The following is a 23,494-nucleotide window of genomic DNA, read 5'->3' as shown; positions in this document are numbered from 1 at the left end:
CAACCTAAAATACAAACATGACAGTAAAGTTATAAAAATATATTGAAGATAAAGAAATGATGAAGATATGGTGGAGAAAAAAAATATATACTCATGAGCAATGACTCCCTTTGCATTCTCAATTTTTACTGTACTCTATGATGAATCCAACACTCTGCCAAACTGAACAATTCTCTAAACTCCAAATCAATAAAATAACACCTTTGTTTCTTTGCAAATGCTTTCCTCTTACCATTGATTGTCTTTCCCTACAACTAATTGTTTGCTATTGAGACTTCTCTATCCATTCTTTTAAATTTGAGATCAAACTCAAATTTTGTTTTTTCCATGAATCTAGCCCAATCATTCCCATTAGAAGTTAAATATTTCAGTTATAGTTGCATACCTCTAATTATTCCTTATTTCTTCCAACATAGATTATAGTAATATAGATATAAGTTCCTTAAGTGTAGAGACTTTGTAGATATTTTAGTTTATATGCTTACATATAACATTTATAAATAAGTTTTAATTGTGGGATTGTCAAATATAATGAATGAATAAATTAAAACAAAAGCATAATGATTATTTTCCAGTACAAAAAATAGTACAGAGAATAATAAGTTGTCAGTATATCTCTAGATTCAAGAGTAGGCACAGGTATGATGACATATGTAATTCTGTAAAATGAACAAATTCTGGAAAAAGAACTAATGAATGTTCAGCAGTTTCTGAAAGTATATTTATGGTAGCTGATTTTTAAACAAAAGCTGCCTCATTTTCAGTGCATTCACCTAGGAGAAAGGAGCACAAGAGTTCTCTGAAAGTGATAACCACTTGTTATCCAGGGCATCTTGCCCTAAACAAGATAACTACAAGAAGACCATCTGATATTTAGTCAAAAGACACATGCAATACGTTTTAACCAACATAGAGAGCAAAAATAGTTTTTAAATATAATCCTCAATTCAATAGGCTGAACATGATGTATCATTTTCCAAGATGAGCAGCACAGCTGGGGCTATTTATTTATTTATTTATTTATTTTATGGTAGTTGGTAGTTCTCTCAAGCAATGCTTAAGTGACCATCAATTAATGATAACAGAATTTAACTTCTATATATCATTTTAAAGTTTGCCATGTAACCTCACAAACAACATGAAAACTAGATTATTATCACCTCATTTTATATTTAAAGAAGTAGAAAGACTGGTGTGTGGCTTGGGGTCCTTTGTTGCAAACAATAGGATGTACCTCACCAGGTTAAGGAGAAAGGAATTTGTTGAATTAGGCAGTTCACAGAATTTCTGGGAGGACAAGCTCCAGGTTGGTTACTAACTGGCTAGAACAGCATGGCCATGAACAACACAGCCCAAATAGTGCCTGACAATTAATTCCTTGGGGCTGTTTTAGAGAACACATCATTGTTTCTACTGCCTCTACTCATACCTATAATGTTCACATTTGGAAGCTAGAAATTCCATCACAGTGGTTCCAGAAGAACCAGACACCTTTATCACTGTGTGTTCTCTTTGGTTAACCTGAATTACCAGAAAGCCACTGCTGTTTTGTGTTGCTCACTCCTGTGTCTACATCTTGCACAAAGGCATCTTATTGGTGGAAACTAGATCATATGTCTGTTTCCTAGTTGTAAAGGGGCCTGGAAAATTTAGTTTTGGACTTCAGCTTTTTTCATAACTGGCAAGTTTCTTGGAGAAAAAGCCAAAGTAGGATTGAATTTGGAAATCAGCTAACCTGCTTATCTGCCATAAATGGACAATTTACTTGACTAGAGTAGATACCAAGTCTTATACTCTTCCCAAGACAAAACGACTGCTTCATTATGATAGAGATGATAGCTCATCTGGCCTTCAGGGCTTAATTAAAATGTTCCTTAAGAATAACTATTACCTTTTGACTTGTAATTGCATGAACTCTAAGCACATTATTGGTTTGTTTTGGGTTTTTTTTAGATATCTTAATATTATTAAAGGAGTAGTCTTGTGAATGGAGATCAGTCCTTAATCCTTTCTCCAGTTCTCATTAAAAAATAATGACTGACACATCTAAGTTATGAAACTAAGGATCTTAGGGCCAGAAAGATCCTTGATCCATAGTAATATCCATAGCAGATATGAGTCCATCTTCCCTACCTCTCCTATTACTCCACAGGTAATTAAAGGAAATAAGAGAAACAAAAAAATTTAATCTGACTACCCTGTTAAAAATGTAATATAAAATACAGTGTATAGACAGACCCACACATTACAGTTTAACAGAACTATGTTAAAATCCAGGTTTAACAACTCAGGGGGAAAATTGCTTATTCACTTTGAGCTTCAATTTCCTCTTCTATAAAATGAAAACAAGGATGCCTGTACCTTATAATTGTTAGTGAGATTAAATGTAAACTATAAAGAACATCATAGATGTAAGTAGAAGCAGTGAAAGCAATGATGTGTCCTTTAAATATGTAAATTATATGTACAAATAGTTATTTCTAAAGCACTTTATATAGTCCTAGCAAAGAATTTTTGGTTAAATAGAAACTAGTGTTTAAAAATAATATTTCAAAGCACAGCACAGATGTTTGAGAGACACCCATGAACTGAGGCAAGGTTGAACAAGATTCAACTCCTACTGGAGGCCATTCCATGAAGACTTAAAAAGATAGTTATCTTTATCTATTGTATGGAAACAACACAGGGAGTCAAGCAAAATGAAGAAACAAAAAATATGTTCCAAATGAAAACAAACAAACAACAAAAAAGATAAAACTTTAGAAAAAATACTTAAAATATAGACAAGTAGTTTTCCCGATAAAGACTCTAAATTAATGGTCATAGAGATGCTCATTGAACTGGGGAGTAGAATGGATGAACACAGTGACATCTTCAACAAAGAGATGGAAAATAAAAGTAAGTATCAAATAGACATAACAGAATTAAAGAATACAATAACTGAACTGAAAAATATACTAGAGTGGTTCATTATTAAACTAGATGAAGCAGAAGAAAGGATAAGTCAATTTAAAGACAAGGCTTTTGAACTCACATAATCAGAGCAACAAAAAGAAAAAAAAAAAGAATGAAAAAACTGAAAATAGCCTAAGGGACTATGGGACATCAAAAGACTAATATTTGTATCATAAGGAACCCAGAAGGAGAAAAGAATGGAACAGAAATCTTATGTGAAAGAATAATGGTTAAAAACATCACTAACCTGCAGAAGGAAACAGACATCCAGATCCAGAAACCCAGAGTGTTCCAAATAAGAGGAACCCAAAGAGACCCATACCAAGTCATATTATAATTAAAAGATCAAGCCTGGGCCCTGGCCGGTTGGCTCAGCGGTGGAGCGTCGGCCTGGCGTGTGGGGGACCCGGGTTCAATTCCCGGTCAGGGCACATAAGAGAAGCGCCCATTTGCTTCTCCACCCCCACCCCCTCCTTCCTCTCTGTCTCTCTCTTCCCCTCCCGCAGCCAAGGCTCCATTGGAGCAAAGATGGCCCGGGCGCTGGGGATGGCTCCTTGGCCTCTGCCCCAGGCGCTGGAGTGGCTCTGGTTGCGGCAGAGCGACGCCCCGGAGGGGCAGCGCATCGCCCCCTGGTGGGCAGAGCGTCGCCCCTGGTGGGCGTGCCGGGTGGATCGGTCGGGCGCGTGCGGGGAGTCTGACTGTCTCTCCCCGTTTCCAGCTTCAGGAAAAAAAAAAGAAAAAGAAAAAAAGATCAAGCCTGACCAGGAGGTGGCACAGTGGATAGAGTGACAGCCTGGGATACAGAAGACCCAGGTTCAAAACCTGAGATCGCTGGCTTGAGCACAGGCTCATCCAGCTTGAGCGTGGTGTTGCTAGTTTGAGCATGGGTTCATAGGCATGACTCCATGGTAGCTAGCTTGAGCCCAAAGGTCACTGGCTTGAAGCCCAAGGTTGTTGGCTAAAGCCCAAGGTCACTGGCTTAAGCAAGGGCTCACTCGCTCTGCTGTAGTTCCCTGGTCAAGGTACATATGAGAAAGCAATCAATGAACAACTAAGGTACAGCAATGAAGAACTGATGCTTCTTATCTCTCTTCCTGTCTATCTGTCCCTATCTGTCCCTCTCTCTGACTCTCTCTCTGTCTCTGTCAAAAAAAAAAAAAAGATGTTCTACATCATTTCTCATTAGGGAAATGCAAATCAAAGCCACAATGAGATCTTACCTCATACCAATTTGAATGGCTATTATTTAAAAGACTAGGAATAACAAGTGTCAGTGAAGATGTGGAGAAAAAGGAACCCTGTGCACTGTTGGTGGAAATATAAGTTGGTACAATCACTTGGAAAACAGTATGGTAGTTCCTCAAAAACTTAAAAATAGGATTACTATATGATTCATCAATTCCACTCCTGGGCACTTATTTGAAGAAAAAGAAAACACTAACTCAAAAAGATCGATGTATTCTCATGTTCACTGTAGTATTATTGACAATAAGTAAGATGTGGAAGAAACCTAAATATCCACTGATGGATGAACGGGTAAAGAAATGGGGGTTGTATGTATGTTTACATATGTATACATATAAAATGGAGTATTATTCAGCCATAATAAAGAATGAAATCTTGCCATTTGTGACAACACGGATGGACCTTGAGGGCATTATGCTGAGTGAAATAAGTCAGAGAAAGATAAATACTACATGATTTCTCTTATATGTGAAATTAAAAAAAAATTTTAATAAAATTTACAGATATAGAGAACAGATTTGTGCTTCCAGAGACTGGGCTTAGGGTATAGGAGAGATGGGTGAGCTCTTTGTTTTGTTTTGTTTTTTAGATTTTTAGTTTGAATTAATTGAAAAACATAAAAATATTTTAAAATAATTAGTTACTGAATGTCATAATCCTGATTTAACAAAGCATAATAATGATGTGCCTTAGTAATCTACCCACTCATGAACATGGTTACTCTTTTGACTGAAGAGACATGGTAGAGAATGGAAAGAGAGATTTTTCTCCCTCTAATCGGATGGTTTCACATTTGTGTGGTTTCACGTTTTTTGGAAAGAAGGAAGGAAGGAAAGGAGAAGAGAGGAGAGGAGAGGAGGAGTGGGGAGGAGAGGGGAGGAGAGGAGAGGAGAGGAGAGGGGAGGAGAGGAGAGGAGAGGAGAGGAGAGGAGAGGAGAGGAGAGGAGAGGAGAGGAGAGGAGAGGAGAGGAGAGGAGAGGAGAGGAGAGGAGAGGAGAGGAGAGGAGAGGAGAGGAAAAGAAGAAAGAATGCTGTCTTTTCACAATAGACCTGTTTCCAAGTATACTTAGAGACATTTCCTAAATTCTTCTTTTGCAAAACTTTCTGTCTGATGGGTTTTTAAATTATATAATAAGGGAAAGGGAAAGCAAATAGCTTGAAATCTTTAGAAAAGTCACCTGTACCATCTGTCTAGGATTTACTGGGGCGAAAAATGACTATTAAAACCTAGTCATTAAACAAAAAATAGGCTCAGAATTTCATGAAAAGTCATCTCTAATAGACCAAGTAAAACTATTCTTTGAATGAGATTTTACAACATTTCAACAGTTCCAGAGACAGCCTGACATCTCAGATACAAAGAAAAGTAAAACGCTCAGATATGTAGATGAACAAAAAGCACAGAAGCATTGTTTACCTTTTGTTGTCATTAACAAAACCTGCCCTACATACCTTATAATAATTTTGTCTATTTACAAACTTTTTAGTTTAAGAAATTGGACTCAGAATCTTGTATTTAGAAATATATTTTCTACAAGGAAAAAATAATAGCCAAAAAGAAGAAGGAAGGTAAATATCTCCCTGTTTTGGTTTAATCTTACATTTTTCCTTGTCTGAGAGAGAAGAATGCTCAAATATACTGCTCACAAAAATTAGGGGATATTTCAAAATGAATATGAAGCAATAAAATATCCCCTAATTTTTGTGAGCAGTGTAGGAAGGGATAGAAAGCTCATTGGTCGCTGATCTACCTTTCTTCTTTTTTTTTTTTTCTTTACAGGGACAGAGAGAGAGTCAGAGAGAGGAATAAATAGGGACAGACAAGAACAGAGAGAGAGGAGAAGCATCAATCATCAGTTTTTCATTGCGACACCTTAGTTGTTCACTGATTGCTTTACCATATGTGCCTTGACTGTGGGCCTTCAGCAGACCAAGTAACCCCTTGCTGGAGCCAGCAACCTTGGGTCCAAGCTGGTGAACTTTTTGCTCAAGCTGGCGACCTGGGGTCTTGAACCTGGGTTCTTCTGCATCTCAGTCCAATGCTCTATCCACTGCACCACCACCTGGTCAGGCTGATCTACCTTTCTGATGAACATTGTTGAAAAGCTGATAGGACATGAAGAGCGGGTAGTGAAGGAGTGAAAAGAAGAAAAAACAAAGGTCCACCAGAAAGGTCCGACTGCAACATGAGAGTGCAATGGGAAGGTATTCTGGGCAAGAGTTAAAAGAAGGGAGTGGCCAAGTGCGAAAGAGCAGGTGAGAGCAGGGAGGCGTGGCCTGGGAAGTCTAATGGCTTTACTCAGAATGACATCATGTGTCATGCTAACAGATTGCAATTGTAAATAGGTGAGGGAATGGAGAAAACCAGGAGAATGCACTCATTTAGGATTCTTTTAGGAAATGAGGAGAAAAATATGGCGTAACTAAAAGTGATGCCAGGGTCACTTTTTTTTTTTTTTTTTCATTTTTCTGAAGCTGGAAACAGGGAGAGACAGTCAGACAGACTCCCGCATGCGCCCGACCGGGATCCACCTGGCACGCCCACCATGGGGCAACGCTCTGCCCACCAGGGGGCGATGCTCTGCCCATCCTGGGCGTAGCCATGTTGCGACCAGAGCCACTCTAGCACCTGGGGCAGTGGCCAAGGAGCCATCCCCAGCGCCCGGGCCATCTTTGCTCCAATGGAGCCTTGGCTGCGGGAGGGGAAGAGAGAGACAGAGAGGAAAGCGCGGCGGAGGGGTGGAGAAGCAAATGGGCGCTTCTCCTGTGTGCCCTGGCCGGGAATCAAACCCGGGTCCTCCGCACGCTAGGCCGACGCTCTACCGCTGAGCCAACCGGCCAGGGCCGCCAGGGTCACTTTTGGTGTGAATCTTACTGTTTTTCTGGGGTTATTTTTACACTTTGCTGTAATTCTTACTGTTTTTCTGAGCAAAGGCAGAGAGAAGCATTTCTGGAGATGCCCATGGGAATGTGGAGGAGACTGAAAATGCCAAATGCAAAGAGCCTTTCGTCCAGGGGGTTGAGAAAACTTGGAAGGAATTCTAATCAGTGAGGCTTAATGCAAGTTTAGAACGAAGAGGGACTTTTAGGGGGAAAATGTTCCCCAGAAGATTTCATAATAAAGATACAACTTGAATCCTTTTCTGTTGATTGCCAGTTCCTTTTCTGTTGATTGTCAATTCTGTTCTTCATCCAGGAAACCAAAATGTCTTAGTCTCTCTGATAATGAGACCTTACTTCACACTAGCTGTAGGCTCAGGAGTAAGAGTAAAGATGATGGACAATAGTGGAGAATTTATGCAGTGGAGGAGAGAGAATGGAAATGACACAAGAATAAGAATTGAACCGCAAAGGTCTTGGGGGAGATTAGTATTGTGATTTCTGCCCAAGTTAGAGGAAGTCGGTGTAGCCTCAGGTAGATTCAAGAGCCATATAAGGTTGATTGTGGTAAAGAGTCCACGGCATCCGTAGGATGAGGACTGGCAGGCTGGCTTTATAACCATTCAGGAAAACAGAAACCTTAAGCAAAAAGGAAAGTATAAGAAGGAGGGAATGTGAAGAAATAGAAATGTCAAGCATCAGATCAGGCGAGGGTGAAGCTGAGCAAGGGTTTGGTGAACAGCTTCTGGGCAGAGCCGCAGAGGACTGGCAGAGGGAACTTCCGCCTGTGAGAACCAACACAGATGACTAAGGATGAGAGTGAAACAAAGGGCATTTTTCATCTGATCGGCCAGCAGGTACTCATTTAAGAAGGTTATACACAAAACCACAGATTTCCGAAACAAAGGGGCATGTTTTAAAAGGTACTCTGCCAAACAGAACTGTCATTGTCACCCAGGCTTTCCTTTGGGTGCCTTTCTGGAACAATTCCTCTAGCCAATTTTCATGGTAAACATTGAGAACTCCCTTAGTGATGAAATGATTATATACTCTGTAATATTATATTTTGGATAGGTTTATTACAACCCTGACAAGCCTATGGAAAAAAAAATTATGAATCTTGTATTGACTTTGATTTAAACATCTATAAAATAATCATGGTGTAGCCATTTCAGGCTATTTTAGTGTACATTGTGTTGATTATGGCTCTATAAATGCTACTGAGAGAGTTATTTAAATCTGGTGGATTTTTGATATTTTAAAGTTATATTTGAAAAAATTCTAATTTGATATATTAGTGCTAATAATATAGTCATAATGACATTTCCTTTCATTTGTATGATATTGCAGTATAAGTTCTTTATAGTATATAGGCATTATAAGGTGAAATGAAATTGAAACTTTTTTGAAAACAGTCAACTGGAAATGTCAACGTTTTTTTGTTTTGTTTTGTTTTGTTTTGAGTAACAGCCTAGTTAAAAAACCCTGCTTTTGGGCAAAATAGTCAGTATGCATTGACTGACCATTGCTTATAAAATGTTTTATAGACAATGATCTCTGGATTTGTCTTCATTTATCATCTCTATATTAACAATGATAATGCTTTTCATTCATGTAGCAGTATTCAGCTTACAAAGTATTGTGTTTTCAAATACAGCATCTCATTTGATCCTCATGGCGCCCCTGCCGAGTATGATCAGACATGACCATTCTTGTTTTATAGATGAGGAAACAAGGCAGAACCAATGCCTCACAATCTGGATTCCCAGTGCCATAAGATTGCCTACAAAAGAACTTTTGTTGACAGCATTATTTTGGCTACTATGTATTGCAATAAATTGATATTATATAAAGGAGCATTTGAGTTAGAAAATAAAAATAAAAATTGTACATTCTCTTAAATATGACCTAAATAAAATTACCTCTCTGTGATGAGCTAAGAAATATCACCTTAGAGTTTGTAAATTTGAGATAGCAAATACACTGGTTTCTAAAAATATCTATTTATATCAGCCCCACCCCAAATAATGAGCCAAATGAATACTCTCTTTGCTATCACGCAGCTCATCATTTTTAAATTCTCCCAGCTGCTAATTATATTAGTAGACTGTCTTTCCTCCCATCCTCTTTTACAGCTGTAATAAAAAAAAACTGGTATTTTCTTTCCCAATGGAGAAGCCCTACCCAGCCACGTTGCCAGGCTCCCAGACTCTTTTGACTAAATAAGTGATTGCTCTGCTCATCTTTAAAAATGTGTCTCATATAAGGCAGTCAAGATACATCACTGCAAAAGAAGCCAACCATTTATTTAAAATAATAAGATACCCTCATTTTCATTTTTCCCTGAGAGCACTGTAGTGATGTTTAAAAATTCTCTGAATCCTTTCTAGAACTAGGGCAATACATTGATATGAAGAAAACTGTGATCTTCCTTTCTAATTTGAAGTGCACTCTTTTCTGCCATGAATCAGAATAGCAAGAGCGTAAACCCAAAGACATCCTCAGCCCGACCCCTCCTCATTCACGCTGGCCCCATTCTTCTGGATGCAGAGATTTAAAAGACCTTTTCAATAAATTTCAAGGTATATCAAACTAAACGGAGAGAGGTTCAAATAATCTCTTCCGGATTTAAGAAAGAAATGATTTCAACTGCCAAGTCATGAAAAATAATACCTTTTGCTTTCTACCAGGTCCTTGATGCAAATGATCTGTTGGGCAAGTACAATGATGAGGTCTCTTTGAAGGAATTCATAATTAAAAATTTTAAAGGAACAAATTAGCTTTCTTGTCTTTCTAAGACAGAGGAGTTGGAACACTTACTTCTATGAGCATTCAGGGATTTTGACTTCTATGGGTATGATGCCTTCCACAGTCAAGGTGTCTTCAAAGGAAAGCTAGGAGAGCAAGCCAGCCCTCAGTGATTTGGAGAGATAATAACTTAGCAAGCTGTATAACATAATGGTTTATGAAATTCTTCTTTCAAGGGCCATTATCCAGGGCTGCTAGTGCTTTATTTCTTCCTTTCTTGTGCTTATTTAGAGCATAATTACAAGAGCAAGAGGAAGGGGAGAAAGTTGGGCGTCAAGATAATCATTCACCAAATTAATGCAGCCGAATAGAATTTCTCACCTTTGGGGCTTGTTTATCAATTAGTCCTATTGCTGTCTGAGCTTCTGTATTTCCCCATAGAATGAAGAGCTTTCATTATTATTCTTTCTAATTTCACTCATACACCAGCTCTGAGCCATTTGAGATCCAAACATTTTTCGTGATGTACTTAAATCATGATGTACTATATATACAGCCAGCTCTTCATCTATTTCAAGAGCATTTCTTAAGGACTAGTAGTTAGCTCTTTTTCTCTCTTTCTTTTTTTCTAAAATTCTATTTTCCTTTCTTTCTTCTCTTTTAACTGGTCTAATTGCCCCCCCCCAATTGAGAACTTTCTCCACCATGTTTTTAAGGTTACTACGTGGATTTTCATGTTAAAACCAGTTATGTAATGTCATGTGCTCTCCAAATATTCAAAACTGACCTGGAATAATAGAAGTACTGGTCATATTTCACGTCTGCAGAGGTGACAGGAGCATTTCTTTTATCCCCCAGACACCGGCTCATATCTCAGGAACTGTATGGACCCATGCTTTTGGAAAATGTGCTGTAGTCCTGGGTTATGTTTCTCAACTAATTGGTGTTGTTAAAAGGAAAGAGAAAGTGGCAGGAGCAAATGACTACTTAAAAATATGCCTTATTCCTCCCTCATGAGGTCTTTAAAAAATAATCTGAACTAGCTTTAAAGAATCTAACAATAGGTCCTGACCAGTTGGATCAGTGGTAGAGCGTCAGCCTGGCGTACAGGAGTCTTGGGTTCAATTCCCGGCCAGGGCACACAGGAGAAGCGCCCATCTGCTTCTCCACCCCTCCCCCTCTCCTTCCTCTCTGTCTCTCTCTTCTCCTCCAGTAGCCAAGGCTTCACTGGAGCAAAGATGGCCCGGGCACTGAGGATGGATCTCTGGCCTCTGCCTCAGGCACTAGAATGGCTCTCGATGCAACAGAGCGACGCCCCAGATGGGCAGAGCATTGCCCCCTGGTGGGCATGCTGGGTGGATCCCAATCGGGTGCATGCGGGAGTCTGTCTGACTGCCTCCCCATTTCTAACTTCAGAAAAATACAAAAAAAAAAAAAAAGAATCTCACAATAAATCAAATCGGTGTCTCTTTTCACACTCATTCTTTTCTGAGTGCTAATTCCAATTTTTTCACCCTTTAAAAGTTGATTTATCAAAACCCAAGAATTTATGAGCTTAAATCAAGAAAATGAAGTGTGAAATCTTATAGAGCAAAATATGTTGTTTCATTGCTACCCAGGAAAATAGGTGTTTTGGGTGGAATTGTGTCTCCCAGAAAAGATATATTGTAAATGTAACTGCTAGGAATCCAGACTGTGACCTTTCTTGGAAATAGGGTCCTGCTCGAGGTAATCAAGTGAAAATAAGGTTATTAGGATAGGCCCTAATCTAATATGATGGTGTCTTTACTAAAAGGGGAATTTTGGACACAGACACACAGGTAGAATGAGACCAAGTAAAGAGAAAACCAGATGTCTGGGTGATAATGCATCTCTAAGCCAGAAATGCCAAAGATTGCCAACAAACCACCAGAAGCTGGGGGAGAGGCATGCAACAGACACTCCATCACAGCCTCAGAAGAAAACGACCCTGCCAACATCGTCTTTGACATCAGCCTTCAGAACTGTTGGGCAACACAGCTGTGTCATTTAAGCTACCCAGTTTGTGGTACTTGTTACAGCAGTCCTAGCAAACCCATACAATGCACAACTTACCTCTCCAGAAGCTCAGGGCATGTGCAGGAGTGGGTAGAATGGCCACAGCTGGAAAACAGGAAGCCATAAAGATCCAGAAGACCCCGGAGTGGCAGAGGTCAAAACCAAAAACTTGTTTCTAAAAAAGCATTAATTCCAAAGAGCCAAGCAGAAGAACAAAATCTTAAAGATTCAAAGACTGAACCAGAGTTTCAAGGCATTCTCAGCTCAAATGTCACCTCTTCAGAGAGTGACCAATTTATATAAAGTACCCCCCTCTCCCCTCCCACATCTGTTCAGTCTCTATCCCATTACCCATATTTTATTTATTTGAATCACAGCACTTATTTCTACCTGACATATCTTTGTAATTTATTTATCATGTGGTTTATATTCTGCCTCCCTCTCCTGGAAAGCAAGCTTCCCATCTGTCTAACAGCTTGCAGAACAGTGCCTGGCCTCTCACAGGTGTTCCGTACATCTTCGATGAACAAATGAAATAGATTTGAAAATCCAGGGGAAATATGAACCTGGAGTTAACTATGAGTTTTGAGACACCAGAGCATGCAAGCAGGCCTTGGGGCGGGTCCGTGCAGTCTTGCCCATGAGAGTGGGGAAGGTGGAAAAAGCTAAGTGGTAACCAAGGCATAGGAAGCCAGTGCTGCTTTGTGACTGCCTGAACCCTGCCGGGGAAAAAGAATTTGGCACTCCAAACTAAGCACAGGCCACTCAAGAGATACCACCCACTTGCTTTGAGGACTTACCTCTAGCCACATAATAGAAGAACTTCAGCAAAGTTAAGAGGATTGTTAGAAAAATAAATTCCTCAAAAAGCAGGCTGTCCACTAGACATTTTCTAGGAGAAACATGTGCTTCTTAAATAGAAAAGTCTGCCCCATTAACTTCCTAAAAGGTGAAAGTGGATAGTTACTGGAGAGTTCTGCGCATCTGGTAATCTGTGATATGCAGTAAGGCCCCTGTGGGGAAATCTTTCAAGTGTTCCAGTGAATGTTTCTATTTGGAGGAATTTGTATTTAAAGGGGGACAAGTTAACATATCCTCAGTGTGTGTGGCTGTGGAAGGGCTGCTAAAAGGAGTGACACACGTCATACGTGCAGCCTGCTACTTTACTGACACATTAACATGTCAGTTAAACAAGGTTTTACATCTTGTAAAACTGCAGGAAGCCTCCAGAGGACTGGGCTTGGGGACACTCCGCTCCTTCCTCCGAACTTTTCAGTTGAGTTTTGTTTTTCAGTGGACCTTTGGGTTCTAGTTTTCCAGAAAGAAAATAGAATTCTCTAGCAGGAAAATCTGTACAGTGTAGTCACTAACCATTGGCAAGCAAACCAAAAAAAAAAACAAAACAGAAAACCGATACCAATCCTATATATCTAGAAGAATCGATTGATGACCTGACATAATGTCCTCATTTCTATTGATCCTGCTCTTTGTATCATAACACCATCTGCCTGTATGGCACCCTTTCCCCCGAAACTCAAACGATTGGCAGTGGTCATTAATACCTAGAATATATTTGGACATTAAGCAGATGTTACTTTTGCCCTTGTTTTATTCTTAAAGTTACTGAGGCACAGAAAGTCACAGAGCAAGTTAGAATGACTCAAGGAGTGAAACACAGACATCTGGCCCATTACCAACTGCTTCATCCAGTATATATGAAATGACTCCTTCGAGTTAAATTCACCATGCTACTCTCTGGTCTCTTTATTTGTATTCCTAGTTCTGGTCAGGAGGCATATGTTTGTGCTTGTTTGGTCCCCTGAAAAGTCTGTTCTGCTGGAAGCAGAAGGATCATTTCTAGCACCTTTTATTGTTATCTTTGGCTGCTCTTCGGCTTCTAGGCTGATTCCTTGTCTCGTTTAAAACCCACTGTTTGTATAGGTGATAACTTTTGTTTACTTTTGGTGACCAACATATAATACTGAACCTACTTTTGTTGTCAAGTTTGAAAAGAAGCCAGTGTGTGCGTGTGTGCGTGTGTGTCTGTGTGTGAGTCTCAGGAATGCAGATGAAGGACACTGCCGAGTGCTTCCAAACCTCTCCAGTGGTTGCAGCTCTCTCTCCAGCCCCAGCGTTTTCCAGCTTTAAAGTGCTCTTTACACATCATCATTTTTTTGTGACTAAGGATCCACACAGAGTCGCTGTAGTGTGGTGTGTAGCAAACCAAAACAAACTTGAAGAAAACCCAAGCAGTGAACACACATCTGAGAAAATGAACACATGGGTACCTGGGAGCCCAGACGCCTGAGATGCTCCCAGCACCCTGGGCTTTCCCATCCGAGATGTTGCCTATTGTCCTAGCAGGCCTTAGGAGGCTTGAAAGGACCACTAACTACTCACTCACTAGCTGAGTGATCTTGAACAAGCTATTTCATATCTCTGAGTTTCAATTTTGTTATCTCTAGCATGGAAAAAAATACCTCTGGCAACACTGTAGGGAATGTAACTCTGTAAAATATATATATGGCAGCCACATTTTACAATGAGGCCTACGATGACAGTGGCATGAAGTATCATATTTGTGAGCTGTCTAAGGGTAAATGCTTATTATTCATTGAAAGGTGTTTATAAATACATAAACTTGTTCATTATCTCATCTATTTCTCTTCTATTTCTCCCTCTTTTAGCTCTTTCTAAATCTCCTGGTACCTGTGTTTATGGAGTCCTTCCCCCAAGAAAATCACACAGAAAGGTATTGGAGAAAACAAATTGTCACTTAACCTTCTGGGGCATAGAACTATGGAAGAAAGAAATCCTTAATGTGGAAGAATGAATTGCTATTGAAATCAGTGGATAGGACAGATTGCAAATATGAGTAACCAGCTACTCACTCAGCTCAAAACAGTTTGAGTGCAACTCACCATTGGGCCCTGCTTCTCTTGATAGCCCCAAACCTCCCCTGCCCCACCCTCCTCCACATCACCCTACATTCTTCCTTCCCTCCACTGCATGCACGCCTGGCACACACCTGCTCTCTCACCTCATGCCTTTTTATGTACCACCCCCTTTACCTAGAATGCCCAACTCTCATCAGATAATTCCTAGTTGTCCTTAAAGATTCAGCGAGCTAACTTTCCTGAACTTTCCATGGCATCCTCCCCAGGACTAACTCATCATCTGACTCCAGGCTGGGGAGGCATGGGATTCCCACGGCAATTTCTGAGAATGGTGCCATCTGCAGTTGTGCCGCTCACAGTCTGCAAGGCTGTTCCTGGTTCTCTCACGTCTTGTCCCCCTGCCCACCTCTCCTGTGTGTGCTAATAGCCTCGAAGTGAAAATCTGTATCCCAGTCTTTCCTCATAGACTGCGAGTTTCTTGAAGAGAAGCATGGGTCGTATTTCAGTTTTTCCAGTATGTCCCACACACTGTTAACCCTCCATCAATAGCCTGTTTAGTGGTTCCAGTAGAGAACTTGACAAGAGCTTCTTCCAGGTAAGATACTTTGGGTCCCTTAACAGCTTAGTAATAGGTGGCTCACAGTTTAGTAGGAAAGTATGAAAGGTGGCAAGGGCTATTTGATGATAAAGATAGGCTAAAAAAATCAACAAACAAGAAGTTTTGATGAAGGTGTGGAGAAAAGGGAACCCTCCTACACTGCTGGTGGGAATGCAGACTGGTGCAGCCACTGTGGAAAACAGTATGACAGTTCTTCAAAACATTAAAACTAGAACTGCCTTTTGACCCAGCTATCCCACTTTTAGGACTATATCCTAAGAACCCCAAAACACTAATTCAAAAGAAGATATGCACCCCATGTTCATTGCAGAATTGTTTGCAATAGCCAGGATCGGATCTCTTACCCAAGTATCCATCAGTGGACAAGTGGATAAAAAAGCAGTGGTACATATACACAATGGAATACTATGTAGCCATAAAAAGAAGGAAATCCTACCTTTTGCGACAGCACGGATGGACCTGGAGATTATTATGCTAAATAAAATAAGCCAGGCAGAGAAAGACAAATATCATATGATCTCACTTATATGTGGAATCTAATGAACACAATGAACTGAGGAACAAAATAGAAACATAGGCAGGGTCACAGGGAACTGATAGACATTTGTCAGAGGGAAGAGGGGACTGGATCAAAGAAGGTGAAGGGATTAGCCAAACTCATATGTACACAACACATAGACACAGACAACAGGGTAGCAATAGCCGGGGGGTGGAGGTAGGGGAAGTGGGGTCAAAGGGGGGAAATGGGGGTGGAAAGAGGCTTTGCGTGGGTATGGGGGGCATAATATAGGGTGTAGAGGGTGTTATATTGAGTGGGACACTTGAAACCATGTCAACACAATAAATTAAAAATAAAAATAAATTTTTAAAGAAACAGCTAAATAGACTAGGATAATGGTGGAGAAAGTTTGGTTTCTAGTACCTACTTGAGACTCACTCACATCCCTTTGTAATTCAAATAAAGGCGATGTCAGTATATTCCAAGGAGAGAAGGCCTGACTACGCCTAGAGTCCTACTGCTTGAAGCCATTCTAATACTCATTTAGTTAGAACTGTAACCACACTGAGTTATTGCTGGCCTTATATGGAGCATACATTCACAGTTAGCTCTTGGCTTAGACAAGAGAATATGTATCATCTCTGCTGCTGCCCATCATGCCTTTTCATTTCATTATGACTATTGTGTTTAGAAGAGTGATTTTCAGCCTGTTATCCTGGTTAAATTTTTTTCAACATGGTCTGTACATTTAAGTGCATAGTTTTCTTTGAAGCAGGCTTTGTTGAAATTGATGTCTATTATCTGCTATCTCTATCATACAGGACTACCACATTTTGCTCTGGGTGGGAAGAAAGAGACATTTCTTTACATGAGTGGACGTTGTAACTGGGCACATATTTTTAACTGTCATGATAGCAGCTGAAGTTCTAGAAAGGATTTGGGTTCCAAAAAACAACTTTTTTATCTGAATACAAATTAAAGTGCTGTGTCACATCTTCATTGAATTCATGCCCCACCCCCCCAGCTCAATTGTCTGTCTTCTTATAGTCCTGAAATGTTTACAGGAAGTTTAAGTTAAAAGAATGAAAAGGGTGGTATAATTTCAGCAAGGGAACAGAAAGGTAAATTGCCAAAAACCACATATAGTGATTTAGATTAACTCCCAAATGAATGCTGCCAGTTGCCTGACAAGACATTTGTGTGATGGTCTTCACACATGCGGAATACGGATATTATTCATATGAAGCATCGTAAAAAACTGAGAAGTGGGAGCTAACCTTTGTTAGAGCCAAAGTGAAGAAAAAGTGAGGAAAAGTTGGGATTTGCTTCTAAGTCTGAACCAAAGGAGAGAACTCTAGCAGAGATTTTCCAGTGGTGATTGACACATGTTCAAGGACAGGGCTAGAGAAAGCAATGAGATGTTGAGAACTGCTTACTTCATTGGAGTCAAGCAAACAGAAACTGAGAGTCAGAGAGATAGAAAAGAGAGATGAGGCCATGTGTGAGACTTTCCTGCTTGAAAGAAGACTTTAGTGTCAGGAAGTGTTTAACTGCAAAGAAGGCCTCTTGGGAAGAGGGGGAAACTTGTTTTAGTGATTATTGTTCCACTTACTTCATATTCATCTAGAGTTTATAGTCTATATACTTGTTATGGAGCATGATTATCCATAAACCACATCTATTGGGGAAGAGAAGAGGGAACGGTTGTCTCAGGAAGTTTTCAGTACTGATGGAAATGATTGGTTATGTTTGTTTTAGCACTGTGGCCAATTCTTACACCCTTATTATGTTTATTTGAGAATATGAAATGACTACATGAATCTGAACAACTTTACTTTATTGATTTTGCAGAGTTAAGAGGAAGCTCTATGAGGCATGGAACCTTCCATCAGGTTTGGAAGAAAGTAGAATGAATACAGAGATACGAGACTGCCACTAAGACCCATGGACAATCCTACACTTACACTTCTCTATCGAACTTTAGGATTAACTGGTAATATGCTACCTTTGCAAGATGAAAGGAAACTAATGCCAAGAAGGCACATTCTTCAGTATCTGGAATAGACGTGCTCTCAAGACCATGGCTTCAAAAGTCTCCTGTTTATACGTGTTGACAGTCGTATGCTGGGCCAGCGCTCTCTGGTACTTGAGCGTGACTCGTCCTACTTCTTCTTACACTGGCTCCAAGCCATTCAGCCACCTAACAGTTGCCAGGAAAAACTTAACATTTGGCAACATAAGAACTCGACCTATAAACCCACATTCTTTTGAATTCCTTATAAATGAACCCAATAAATGTGAGAAAAACATTCCTTTTCTTGTTATCCTCATCAGTACCACCCACAAAGAATTTGATGCCCGCCAGGCAATCCGAGAGACATGGGGAGATGAGAACAATTTTAAAGGGATCAAGATCGCCACTCTGTTTCTCCTAGGCAAGAACGCCGATCCTGTTCTGAATCAGATGGTGGAGCAGGAGAGCCAAATCTTCCACGACATTATCGTGGAGGACTTCATTGACTCCTACCATAACCTCACCCTCAAAACACTAATGGGAATGAAATGGGTGGCCACTTTTTGTTCAAAAGCCAAGTATGTCATGAAAACTGACAGTGACATTTTTGTAAACATGGACAATCTTATTTACAAACTACTAAAACCCTCCACCAAGCCTAGAAGAAGGTATTTTACTGGCTACGTCATCAATGGAGGACCAATCCGGGACGTCCGCAGTAAGTGGTATATGCCCAGGGATCTGTACCCTGACAGTAACTACCCGCCATTCTGTTCGGGGACTGGCTATATCTTTTCAGCCGATGTGGCTGAACTCATCTACAAGACCTCACTCCACACAAGGCTGCTTCATCTTGAAGATGTATATGTAGGACTGTGTCTTCGAAAGCTGGGCATCCATCCTTTTCAGAACAGTGGCTTCAATCACTGGAAAATGGCCTACAGTTTGTGTAGGTATCGCCGAGTTATCACTGTGCATCAGATCTCGCCAGAAGAAATGCACAGGATCTGGAATGACATGTCAAGCAAGAAACATCTCAGATGTTAGGATTTTTATCAGTGTAAATACATTTCTTTTCTTTTTTTTAAGAAATGGGGTTTAAGGTGTTGGTATTTTCCAGGTGTCACCAGGAGAAGTGAACTGGTGAAGGGGGTTTTGTAAAAAGTGTTTTCTTCCCGCTCCTCATTCCCTTCTTGGATTACCAACCTATAAGTGTTAGGCTGTGGTCATAGAAACAGTACATCCGTTAGCAGGGCCAGATTTTATTCTCGGGTCTTAAGGCCTTGCATTTATCTCAAAAAGCAAATTCCTAACAACTGCTAGGATTTACGTACCGTGCACCTGAGATTTTTAAAAATCTGGTTCTGGGAAACTAAATCTCACAGTAATGTCTTCATAGCATCTCTGCAGAAGTAAACAAATTAGTAACTCTCTTTCAAAAAAACCATCCAGAAATAATGCACAGTCAGGAAGACACACTGGGTGTAATTATTAAATTATTAACATCACGTGTGCTGTTGTGTTGAATTTTTACACGGTGCCACAATGTGTACAGTAGTGTGGTTCCAACGCTAAATGAACTTAGTACTGGCAAGGAGGCTGCAGTTAAACCAATGGAAATTTAAGCTTAAGAATCAAATACTTGGTATGTTTCAAAGACAATTCTGCTTGCTCATCCAACAAACATTACCCGGTGCCTCCAAGGAGACTTTGCCGAATGCGATCTCGCCTGCTGTCCTCCATACTGTGTCACTAAGAGCATTTTGTAGTTTCTGGCTCAGGTGGGCACAAGTGTAGAAATAAGTTGGTGCAAGGCCAGAAGAACAATAAGTCACACGGAGAAAATACAAATTTATGTAAGCATTATAATTAACATAAGCTTAGCACTAGTGTAAGATGCCCCTCACACACATTTGCCAAGAACTTGAAAAAAATCTTTTAACAGATACCAATGTTATTGAATGATTTGGCCCTATGGTTGATAGACGTCATTCTCTCTACTATCCGAAACGTCCAAGTACCTCTAGCAGCCGTGCTGGTAGGAGGTTTTCTGAAGGCTCTGCAAGTGAGGTTCTTGGGAAAGAAGAGGGGGAAGCTTGGATTCAGTTTCTACTGATGCCATCATACTTCTTGGGTCATGTGAGCAGGCATCCTTACCTTACTGTGCTTCAAGTATGTGCATTTTTAAAATGGCTGGAAAAAAACCACCTACCTCACAGATGCTGTGAGAGCAAATAGGATTTTAAGTGTTTTGAGATCCCTGGTTTAAAAGGTGCTACATAATGCAATGTATCATGCATTATGCTAATGCTAAAATACTTACATAATTACAATGATGGTCAGAAGTAGTAATGACATCATTTTAATATATAATCTGCCAAAAATAAAAATCAGATATAAACTATTAATGCACCTGATTCTTCTAAGACTTTGACTTTTCCTTGCAAATGTTAGGTGTTTGAGGAAGCTTCAGTTTCTCTGTCATTTCTTATGGTTTCCATGAATAAGTTATTATTTCAGTGCATTGCCTTGATATCCCAGGGTGCTTAAAGTGAAGGCAGCTGGCTTTCTGTGGGGAGGAACCTCTGGCCATGAAGCACATGCTTTTCAACTTAGATCTCAGGAAATCTGAATTCTCAGTAAGAACTTGCAGGATTGGTAGAGCTAGTCCACTTCTATTAGAGAATAGGCTCTCAGCCAACCCACACAGTCCTCATCTTCTACCATTCATGAGAAAACTGTTTTCATTCAAAGAATGGCTTACAACTGAAAGAGAATACTTTTTTTAACCTGACCTTTGGAAGCCCCTCAGAAGTTGATAGAAAACAGGTAGACAAAAGGAACAAATAGACATCATAGCCTATCTCCTAAAAACACTGGATCTCTCATCCCCAGCCCCAAAGAACCCATGATGAGAAAGGCTTCCCAGCCCCTTTAAATACATCTTCACCTTACTTACAGTCAGCACAATGCTGAGTTTGAGTAGGAAACATCATTAGGTAGCTTGGGGAGGGATGGATTAGCACAGGTAAGCCACCATCCAACCCTAACCTTTAACTGCTATAGTTCTGATCACTGCAGAAATCTCCTGACTGTACTTGGTTCGCCTTTCACGTGGCTGAGTCAAGCCTCTCTCTCATACTCCCACCTTGCACTTAATCTATGCTCAGTCAAGTCACCACTGGTGTCAAAGAATTACACATTATAAACATCATATATGTACATCTATGAATTGGGGTGTTTGAGTGCGTGTGTGTGTCTGTGTACATTATGACTAGAGCCCTAATCTTAAAAAGGAGCAAAAATCAGAGAATCATATGTCTTAAAGAAATATTTCCTAACTTTTTTATGCTAGGTAGTGCCCATGTGACACACATGTAAATATTCATCAAAGACCATATGTATATATTTTAAAGGCATTTTTTTCTTCTCCCCAACTTTCTGTATAGCTAGAATGTGCTTGCTGGGTACATTTTCTTCTGCATGGAGCTTGGTGAGGCAAGGCCATTGTCCAGTTTTAATAGCCTAAGCATGTGTGCCCTTTGTTTTTTGACTATTCAAAAAATATTTAAGTCAAGTGATCAGAAAATTTTTCACTTTTGTTAATTTTATAACGCTGGCCAAATTATGGTTTCAATTATTTGTGATGCCATTTTTTAAAAAATTTATCACCATGTCTCTGGTATAAAATAATATTTCAGACAGTATTGTATTACAAGTCATTCAGTTTTTACAAAAATACTTCATCTTGCATTGGGTTACAAATGGTATTAATTAGTTTCTGTATTCTTACATTTTCTTTTTAAATTTATTTTGGGAAAAAATAATTTTATCTTTGGTGGCTAGTTTGTGTGGCTTTCTGTCCTATATTGGTACAAATGCCAGTTTCAATACAAAATATTGTATTTTTAAATAACTACAATGAAAAGATAAGGATCATTTTTGATTTGGATTAAATTCAGAAGACCAAAACCCCTTGTGTGATATGATATGGGGAAAACAGAAACTTTACAGAGAAGCAAAGGAAGTTTTTCAATCAAGTTTCTTCTATCAAAAGACAATGGAATATTTACATAAAGCGTCTGAGATTCATTTTCTACCTTTCCTAACATGTGGGTTTAGTGGGGGAATTGATAATGTCATTTCTTCAGTAAGGTGAAGGTAGTTTTTATAAGCAACAAAGTAACTTGTGAATGAGAGAAGTAATTTACTAGAAACACTTGATGATAATTGACATTTAGGTATAGCGGTATATATGAATGGTTGTATTTATGTATTTATTTGTCAAAATTGTACATACTATTTCGCCAAATGTAATTGTCTGTAAAAGTGCACTCTCCAGGTTTGTAGTACTGTTTAGGGTTACATGGGTTGCCAATCAAGCTGCTAATCAGAATACTATTTTTTGTATCAGTGTTATAAAACTGAAAATGATGAATAGATGCTGAAGATGTCTTTAAATTCAGTTTCTTCAACTTCCTCTTGAAATGTCAACTATTGATTGAAAGCACGATGCTAATGTATAAGCCCATCTGTCACGAGGAAGATTATGGTTCCATTGAGCTGATTTTTAAAAAACTATTGGGACAAATAAACAAAAGGAGAACATATTTTCCACTTTGCTTCTTTTCTGAAAGTTTTATTTTTATTTATTTAATTCATTTATTTTTGGTGAGGAGTGATCGTTACAATTGCCCGATGCCTTGGCATCATTAAGCTTCTCCACAATGCCAGTATAAGTAATAGTTCAAACCTTCCAGAGCCCGTTCATGACAGCCCACTGCAACTTAACAGTCAACTTAGAGATGATCTGGTGTAGCAGACCATAGGCAACTCCCAGATTTAGGGAACTGGTATTTATCTTGCCCCTTGGTGGTATCAGAAAAGTCTTTGTATTAAATTCTATGGGTTGGACATGCCAATAAATTCTATCCAGAGAATATTATATTATTAATGTGCTTGGAGAGTTAGTATGGGTTGAATCTAAGGGAAAACTGTAGGTTTCACCCACATATATCCTTTGGAATACTGTATACTATTTTAAATTTTAATTGGACTGGAAAAATGCTATTCTGGCATTTTTAGAGCAGACAAGTAGATGCTGATGCCTGAGGTTGTAAGCAAGAAACTAATAGCAAGTTAAGAGACAAAAGTTCCTTTTGTTATCAATCTGAGTCTAGCTCAATAAATCTTCTTTACTTTTGAATGGAAATTTAACTTTGGATTTACTAGCCTTGTACCTTGTAGATCAAAAAGGTAAAGTCTGTCAGGTGAGTCAAAATACGTGAGTAAATGATTAATACATAAGATTGATAGATTTGTATTCAATGTGACTATTTAAAAGGACTGACATCAAGAGCAGTGCTCCATAAGTATTGTTTCAGACCTGGGACATCAGCATCAAGCGGGAATTTGTTAGAAATGCCCCACCAGAAAGTGGCGTGTGTGTGGCCCAGCGGTCAGTTTTAACAAACTTTGTAGGTAATTCTGATGCACATTAAGGCTGAAACATTCTTCAAGAGCAGGGATTAGCAAACTTCACTCTGGACCACATCTAGCCTGCTGCCCAGGAGCTAAGAATGGTTTCAACATGAACATTT

At 39.5% G+C, this 23,494-nt stretch overlaps 1 protein-coding gene across 5 annotated transcripts in view; it reads left to right on the top strand.

The window, feature by feature from the left end:
- B3GALT1 (beta-1,3-galactosyltransferase 1) overlaps positions 1-22,502 on the top strand; it is a 602,130-nt gene extending 579,628 nt beyond the window's left edge. For 4 of the 5 annotated variants that reach the window (XM_066281115.1, XM_066281117.1, XM_066281118.1 and 1 more), the window contains 2 exons: positions 14,553-14,617; positions 17,732-22,502. In XM_066281115.1, the coding sequence (XP_066137212.1) occupies positions 17,961-18,941 (981 nt within the window). In that variant the 5' untranslated portion in view covers positions 14,553-14,617; positions 17,732-17,960 and the 3' untranslated portion in view covers positions 18,942-22,502. The remainder of the gene's footprint in view (positions 1-14,552; positions 14,618-17,731) is intronic. The other variant, XM_066281119.1, reaches the window with a different exon arrangement.
- Positions 22,503-23,494: the final 992 nt, after the last annotated feature.

Source organism: Saccopteryx bilineata, chromosome 5 (assembly GCF_036850765.1).
Source record: "Saccopteryx bilineata isolate mSacBil1 chromosome 5, mSacBil1_pri_phased_curated, whole genome shotgun sequence".
NCBI classification, from domain to species: domain Eukaryota; kingdom Metazoa; phylum Chordata; class Mammalia; order Chiroptera; family Emballonuridae; genus Saccopteryx; species Saccopteryx bilineata.
Note: the sequence above shows the minus strand (reverse complement) of the source record. Positions and strands in the feature narration are given on the sequence as shown.